General features: G+C 37.2%; 1 protein-coding gene across 5 annotated transcripts in view; it reads right to left on the bottom strand.

The window, feature by feature from the left end:
• Positions 1–6,997, bottom strand: part of LOC144638729 (uncharacterized) — a 58,406-nt gene extending 51,409 nt beyond the window's left edge. The window contains exons 1-3 of one of the 5 annotated variants that reach the window (XM_078497968.1): positions 6,911–6,991; positions 4,730–4,767; positions 3,330–3,465 (exon numbers count right to left, since the gene is read on the bottom strand). Coding sequence is in view for 2 of the 5 variants with exons in the window: in XM_078497965.1 (XP_078354091.1) it covers positions 3,330–3,465; positions 4,730–4,767; position 5,267 (175 nt within the window). In the remaining 3 variants the exon portion in view is untranslated. Of the gene's footprint in view, positions 1–3,329; positions 3,466–4,729; positions 4,768–5,266; positions 5,392–6,910 lie in introns of those variants that run through there. The other 4 variants (XM_078497965.1, XM_078497969.1, XM_078497966.1 and 1 more) reach the window with 4 other exon arrangements.
• Positions 6,998–8,952: the final 1,955 nt, after the last annotated feature.

Consider the following 8,952-nt stretch of genomic DNA (forward strand, 5'->3'; position numbering starts at 1 on the left):
AGTCACGCCATCTCCCAAACTCTCGAATTTACCATGTGCCACTCCTAGAACTCCTAATCTTACGGTAAGTCTGAATTATTTAGGTCACTGTTTTCTTTTTAACTTCAGCTGGACTCTTACAAAATTTAGCAAAGTTCTTCATTTCAGTTCTGGCATTTATCTGGTTGTGGTCATGCCCCTTAAAGCAATAACATGGTACACTGTAAGTATTTTAGTAATTTTTTTTATTTTTTAACAATGGGCTCAAAATAACGGCCGGTCAATGGACAATGTCCAGCCAAAATTATGATTTGTCCGGACAAAATTTTGGTTCAACGGTCATTTTGACCGGTCACGTACACAGCTTTCAAATAAATAACACACACAAAAAAAATTTATTCGCAGTATTTCTTGAAATTTTACATGTACAGTTAAGTCATAAAATATCATAGCAGCTTGCAGTCACAAATTTGTAGAATACAGATGTCACAGATGAGACGGTCACGCTCTGCGGATTTGTTAGCGGTTTGCTTAAATAAAACAGGAAAAAATCCACGTCTGTAAATACGCTAAACAGACAACAATGAACATAGTATCAATCAACGTCTGCTATAAAACACGTGTACGCAATTACAGTTTCAATTGCCAGGCGGGCTGAGAAAAATAGCACTCGTTAGTGGATTTAAAAAACTATATGCACCTTTATGAAAGTATGAGTTCGTAGCGTGTTTTTCACCAGCAAGATCATGAGAAAATAATAAAATCATTAAACGCTTTGAATGTTAGGTCAGCAATGTTTCTTTAAATTGTGCCTATTTTGCAACTGAACATGTCCCCATGTGTGCTGACAAGTTGATCACCTAAGACGTCAAAGAAAGTTCCGGTAAACGTTTGCTCGTACTGTACAAAATAAAAAAAAATGGTCTCCGCATCCGGTGTCTACAGATTGAAACGATAACTCTCGATATCTTTTATTCTAGCCATGGCATTCAAGTGTTTCACGCCAATTCTATACGGTCTTCTTGTGTAAGGCTACTTCCGCGGATAACTATGATTTAAAGTACCTTGCCATAAGTATATTTCAGCAGCTCAATCAGGCACCGCATAGAACAGGTTTCTCTGTTGTAGGCGGCATTGAAAACTTGGAGAGATCCATGATTTTTGAAATGTGAAGTGACGTAGGCTTTCTCCCTAATCTCTTGGCAGTCAGAGAACTTTTAAAAGAGGGCATCTTTTAGGAAGCTCGATGAACAACGAGTCCGAGCAAAGGCAAAGTTATCTCACTTGTAGCATGGGCATATGTACTATTACTTTTTAGTGTTTGGTAATAAAGACCAGTAAAGTGCTTACAACCATGATTGCCTCCACCTCTAAGTCGTTAACTAATGTAAAACTATGCAGAGTAACATGACATTATGGCTACTGAGCATTTTTTTTATGTAGAGTAGAGCGCAGAAGAAAAGGAAATTCAAAAAGCGAACATAATAAAATGATACTTTTTGCGATCAAAACAGGTAAGCCTTACACTCTTTAACAACGAGTGTTTTAGCTTATGAGGCGAATTTTTTGGCAGAATAGGCTATTGTTTCAAAGTAAATACCCAATATTTTGACCGGTCGAAAACGAGACATGACCGAGCAAAAATTGATTTGGCCGGTCAACATGACCGGTCAGTATCCAAAAATTATTTTGAGCCCTGTTTTAGCAAGTTTTTTTTTTTCAATTTGTGCTGCGCATGTGATCATTTTTTACATGTATAATTTGCGCACTATAAATATGAAGTTATTATTGTTAGCAGTAGTACCATTCAGCGCCGTAGCCAGACAAAAACTCATAACAAGGCAGGAAAAAAAACTCTTCATTCACATCTAAAGTACCCTGAAAAAAAATAAATTTAGCATTTTTATAGAGGCAAGTAAAACCATTTATTCACAGACCATGCACACTGTAGATATTATTAAATATGCATAGAAGTTTGCTCTAGACTAGAATTTGTTAAAAAACTTACATTTTTTGGAAACTGGGGTTCAACTTTTGTTATTACTGGTAAGATTTCTTATGTAAGCAAGGATTTGTAAGCCATTAATGTAACGCATGTTTTAAGTATTGTGCTGTTTGTAAGTAATACACGTAAACTATGTCGGTTGAGCGTGTAAACTGTGTATGATGAAAGTGTTCAGTGTTTTTACAAGAAGGATGTAACTGTAAACAATTATTGGATGAGGTTTTTGTGATATCCGGAATAATCAAGGTTGAGGTAAGTGTTATCAGCCGAAGCCAAAGGCTGAGGCTGATAACACTTACTGAGACCTTGATTATTCCGAATATCATATAAACCGAATCTAATAATTGTTTTATTATACATTCTTTTTCTGGAAAAGGAAGTAATGACAAACGATTTCAACCTGTTTCAAAACTTGTGCTAATTCCGGCTGGTCGTCCTACTAAATTGTGGAATAGTTCCTTCCCAATTTTCGTTAGTCATTTTGTGTTTTCTGAGACTTTATTGTCCAGCAATTTTTGAACTTTGGTCAAACTATTTCTCGTTTGAAGAAGTGAATCGACGAACTATGAATTTCCTTCGCCTCCAGATGCCGTGACTTCTTGGTAATCATGCATTGCGTGCGCAACCTACAGATTAGTGAATAATCTGCTAGCAGATTATTCACTAGCCGATTATTCTTAGCCAATGACAAGACAGCTAGTGACTACAATGTATAATAATAAAACTAAACTGCACTTATACATTTTCTTGCCTGGACAATTACATGTACGTTTGGCAATATAAAACGCTGCCTACAGGCTACAGTGAAATACTTATAAGCATAGTTTGGAACACGCGATGTATTTTTGTTACGCGTTTATACCGGTTGAACATATATTGAAATTGCATGTTTATTTATACTTCTGACACTTCAGAAACAATCCATTTTAAATGACCTTTATTCACCTGGGAATGTTCTTGAAAATTGCTGTTCCTTCTTGGTTAGAGTTATTAATTTTGAAGGCCTTTTTTATTTTTATTCTTTTTTGTACGACAACCGTTTTGACATGGAGTAATCTGAAGCTTTTCACTTTGAGTGCCAAATTTGTAATAACTTTAAGCGCTTCTTGTAGTGTTATTGTCTGGGTAGGGTTGTCCTAAAAAGTACTATCGCTGAGTTGTTGGTAACTTTAGAACGTCTCATCAACCTGAGCAGAACTCGATCATCTTAAGAGTCAACTGTGAGGAGGCACTTGTGCAGAGTCAATTTCCTTCACTTTTACCAAACTACTGAGTGAATTAACATTGGCCTAAATTACCATGCTATTTGCATAGTACATAAACCTGCAAAAAACCAAACCCTTACCAGGAATAATTCTGGTTAACGTGAAAGGGTTTAACTTCTCCAAATGGACATCACCTATCCCATCAAAATGTGCTATTACTGATTTATCATCTTCAGGCAACTCCTCAGTCAAATTTATATAAAACAGCCCTCCACCCTGTTTAAAGTGAAACCAGTCATTAGAATTAATGTTCAGTAAGTCACAAAAAGAGAAGCAGCAAAATCAAAAGAAGGCATAGTGGCCTATAGTCTCCTTCGCAGTCGTTACCTGGGATGTCACACAATGCTCATCAATAACGGCTGCGAAGGAGACTAAGTGGCCTAATAGTTAAATTAGCGCACTGGACTAATTTCAGATTTCAGATTTTTTATTATTTGCACTTTTTCAAAAACAAAAAACATACAACAGTTAAATTATAACATCAACAAAGAAAAGGGTCATTCCTGGTTCAAGCCCTGGCTGAGGTCATTTCGCTTTTTGATTGGGCAGGACACTTAACTTTCATAGTGTTCTTCGCTCTTCACCTAGATCTCCCTGTATGCCTTAAAAGGTCATTGGAAATGCTTGGGTGGGGGTGTTTGCTGGGATCTAAAAATGAGTACCCCATCTCAGACTTCAAGGGTTAAATTGAACACCCAACTCAGACCAGAAGTGAAGAGGATGCTTTTCTTTATATAAAATTTTCTCAAAAATACTACAACACCTGCTCTTTATTTTTGCATATTTCAAAACAAACTGATTAAGGGGTTTGGGTAAGCAAAATGATATACAGTTGAAGCTCTCGTAAGCGGACACCCTCGGGACGCGAAAAAAGTGTCCGTAACTGGAGCTGGCCGCTTACGAGAATGGTTCTCATAAGTGGCCACTAGAGGTGTAGGAGATAGATCGGCCGCTTACGCGAGCTTGCCCAGCTTACAATAACCGGATGGACGTGAATGACGACAAAACAACACTGAAATATGGAACTAAGGTCCTGTAAAAATCATTGTGACAAACGACAACATGAAGTTGATTGAAAAAACCAAGATATAGAGGTTGTTAAAATGATTTTCTTTAGGGGGTCCACTAACGGGAGCTTAGAAACAAAGAAAAAGTCTTAGTCGTAATCTGTGAAAGTGTCCGCGGCCGCTTACAGGAATGTCCGCTTACGAGAATGTAAAAATACAGAGTTTGTATGGGAGTTAAAACGGGGTTTCAAACAAGGCGGCCGTAAGTAGAGCTGTCCGCTTACGAGAGTGTCCGTTAAGAGAGCTTCGACTGTATATTATTTTTTCCCCATTTAGTGAGCCCCATCACAGACGTGAAAGGTAACAATGGGATCACATCCAGTGGCACATACCCAATATGGCATATATAAGGTACGTCATACCTCCTACAACCCCCCTCCCCCACCCCTAAAAAAATTACTTCAATCATTTACCTTCAAATCGTTGGATAAAGGATGGATATCTTCCACCACTAAAAGGAAAACAACAATAACTATAAACATTTTGAACCCTTTTTATTAAGGTGGCTATGAAATGAAATTCTCGACTCCATTTTTATTACTGAAAAACGTAGTGTATGATCCACTGATTTGTAATTTTCCAATTTAAGAAGCAGTTCGGGCAAGAAAGTATTTTTTTAGATCCAAAGTAGCCCCAAAATGAACTTTTCGTTTTCCAGGTACTGGTGCCTATACAACCCCTTGTGACATCAAAAGGTGAATTACCGATTTAGACACCTGTACATTAATTTGCCTTCAGTAATTTAGAGTAAAAATTTTATTTGAATAAAATTGAGCACCGAATCCGAAGCAAATTACAGCTACATGTAAAACTCCTCTCGCTGCATTATTCAAATGTTACGAGCCGAAGTTTGTCCAATGTTTTGGCTCTATAATCTGCAATGTCTGTTCTTGTAAGAAAGGGAAATCTTTAGGCTTTAATGAGTAAAGAAGCAGTTTCTTGTTTTTTACTTGTTTCCTGTTTTTCCCATTGGTGATCTCAACCCTAGAGCTCTCTAGTAAAAATTGGCGTTAAGTGTGAGATTTGGAATCAGCGAAACTGTGTGCCTTCTAGGGTGGCCTGGTTTACCTCTTCCGAGAAATTTTGAACATTGATTCCTCTTAGATTGTTTTCTGTGATTCTGAGCAGCAATAGGGCCCTTTCAAAAAGAAAATAAGAAAAAGAGCTCTTCGAGCCACGACTGAATTTTTTTGCCAAGTTTAAAAGTTTAGTTTTCATTCCTTGAAAATTTATGAGCAGCAGGTGATTGAAACATTCCTTTGATGCACATGATAACAGATACACGGCGGAATGTCAATTACATTGATATACGATATTTTCGTCTCACGTGACTAAGTACGTTTAAGTAGCACAGTCGGGTAGGCATCTGACTGCGGATCGAGAGGTCACGAGTTCGAATCCTAGAGGAGAGAGTTTTTTTCTTTTTTTAACCCATAGCACTAAAATGGTTTGTTTATTATATCGCTCCGTAGGTATGCATTGCAGAATAATTTACATGTAGGCTGTTAAGTAATAACGCTGTAGAAAAAAATATAATAGACTGATTCAGGTACAAATGTAATATTGTGCTGTTTCATCTGAAAAGCTTTTCCTTTTCTTGGGAACAAGCAGCCACGCACTCGATTTTAGCCAACGCTCTGGTTTCTAGATAGATCCATAGCTTATGAAGCTTATGTGAAACCCGATTTAGTTTTCGAATGCTCCTACATGTACGACGCTAGCTCGACAGATATATACGAAAGAGATCGATCGTTACATCGCTTTTGCGGCTCTCAATTTCCACTTTTCGGCGGTCGAATACTTTCCACACATAATTGTCAGCCATATTTTGTTTCTTTGCTTCTTGTTTTTCTTGTAAACCCCTTTAAATTAAAAAGGCCGCCTTTATTACGGCCGCCTTGCTACACTCTTTCTTCTAGTATATCTGCTGGTCAGCGGAGTTGCAATGAGAAGTCTACAGATGATGGACCAACCATGCGAGTGCCATTGGGCTAGCTACAATACTCCTGAATAAATTCAGTCGTAAAAAGGAAAATGTGTAAACAAATGGGAGGTGGTGGCTGAGTGGAACCCGGGCCAAATGCATCACGAGCGTGTATTCTAAACACTAGGCCACCAGTTAACATGAATTGAGACTGATCAATTTTAAGTTTGTTTCCCATATGAAATAAAAAGAGTCAAGGGAATCAAGGTTTGACTATCCTTGGAATTTTTTTCATCAATATATTTTTACATTTAACAGCATGTAGTCCTATTACGACTACACAAATGGCGTAAGACAATCGCTTTAATAAGCCAAAAATGACATTATATCAGGAAATTGTATCCTTACAGGTAGTGACTGTTTACAGTGAGATTTTTGTGTCTTATCGTCATCACGACACCGTGAGGTTGAACTAAAAATTGTGAGTTTCACGGCCAACTTCAAGGTAAGAAAACTAGTCGACCACACACTCCACTACACGTATAGCTTAATTGGAAAACAGTGAATCAGTGGAACATGTACTTTCATTTTCCACAATAAAAACAGGGTTGAAAGTTGCATTTCACAGGACAAAAGAAAACCAAGTTTTTTACAGTACAATGTTTCATACCTCCAAGCAGGTCAACATCATTATCTGAATTAGACCCGATTTCCGCTAATGTTGAGTTAAACTCTTCCTCAGCGAAATCAAACATCTGTCAAGATAAATAGAAATCATGTATATAATTATATATACTAAGTCAGATTTCTGACCTCTCAACCTCAAAGAACCAGAAATCTGGAGATTGAGGTCAAAAAATCGGGATATCTTAGTTAAAACTGGAGAATAATCAATTGACGGCAAAAATAACTTAAACCAGGAGCTAGTCAAGAGAAACTGTTTCTTTCGTGTTTACGAATCACTTAAAATGCGATGTGACTTTTACAACACAAAAATTAACAATATTTTCAGAGCCTGTGCCCTCTATATTGCGAACAAACTAATGAAATACTTTTACTGCCGGACTATGGATATACACGGAAATGGAGCGAGACAATCGCCTTAATAAGCCGAAAATGACATTATACAAGGAAATTGTATCCTTACAGGAAGTGACTGTTTACAGTGAGATTCTGTTATCTGATCGTGAGACCGTGAGGTTGAACTAAAAATTGAGACTTGTCAGGTCTGAGTTTTTCATACAAACTTAGTAAAAGAAACATTTATTTTAGGAGATAAACCAGCCAGGGAAGGGCCTGTTCATGTCTCTCCTTCACTTCTCATTTCTTCCCACATTTCAACAACAGTCTCATTAGCTTGTAATACTACTGGTCCTCTTGTGTGTAGCTGTTGCTATTTGTTTTGGGACTAGGGATATTTTTTCTGTCATTTGTTCTGTTGGTCTTTCGAAGAGTAGAAATCCATCACAAGAAGATATTTTTCTACCGATCATACATGTATCAACCACAGTTCTCATAACAACACACTCGCGGATTAAATGTGTACCCACATTTTGTGGGACGATTATTATTTAATATATATTCATGCTATTGTTGTTTTTCATTGATTATTCATGATTCACGGACCGATGCCTTTCCGAAGGTTCACGAGCGCAAACGCTTTGATGATAGGTGCGATGTTTTTGTTTTGTTTTAGATTTTCACTTGATTGATTTTTCAAACCCTATTTGTAACGCAGATGTAAAGCTATTTCAAACGAAAACGCTGCAACGCGTGGCGTGAGCTGTTGAAAACACGTGAAAACTTTCCAGTGCTAGAGGATTTTCGTTGATAAATTAGCTTCTTTTTTATGTTGGCGAATATTCTACGTTTACCTTTAAATATATTTTTGACGGTTCACTTTTGTCATATCGTAATGAAATCAATATAAAACTGTGAAAGACCGCTCGATTGAGACCGCTTGATTATAAATAAACCTGTTGAATGTTGGCATATTTGTATTCAGTTCATCGAAGCGAAAATAAACATTCGCAAGCGAACGATTGAGACCCCTTGATAATTATAAATAAACCTGTTGAATGTCGGCATATAATCAGTTCATCAAAGCGAAAATAAACATTCGAAAGCGAAAAGCGATTAAGACCGCTTGATTATAAATAAACCTGTTGAATGTCGGCATATTTATATTCTGTTCAGCGAAGTGAAAATATACATCCATTCGCAAGCGAAAAGGAAATAAATTCAACTGACAGTGTTGGATTGTGATTTTGTGTACCAACAGTTTGTTTATAATTGAAAATAAGCAAGTGAGCCACGCGAATGAATGTTTGTTATTCAAAGATCGCATATCTAAGTATTTGCATTTTTGACAAGTGCGGTCAATCGAATCCAAACAAACTCATTTCTTTTTCGTTGGTATCTGACTGTTACGTTCCTTTTATTTTTAAACTAATTCGGCGAAAATCTTAGCGATCAGGCGATGATAGACAAATAACTTCAATAAATTTGGGTTTTTACGATTTCTTCTCTGACGACTTCCAGTTTGCAAAAGAAAGCGAAACTCAGTCAGACATGACGGACGGCATGTCGCCGTGGGGCGACAGTCGACGGCAGTAAATTGCGTTGTAATTTACCGAATAAATCGTTTCTCTAGAAATACTGAACGTAAAATTCCGTTTAAACGCTCATTTTCAAGCTTGTAGAACACATCTC

The sequence above is a fragment of the Oculina patagonica genome, chromosome 14, assembly GCF_052425735.1.
Source record: "Oculina patagonica isolate OP01 chromosome 14, crgOcupat, whole genome shotgun sequence".
Lineage (NCBI taxonomy): Eukaryota > Metazoa > Cnidaria > Anthozoa > Scleractinia > Oculinidae > Oculina > Oculina patagonica.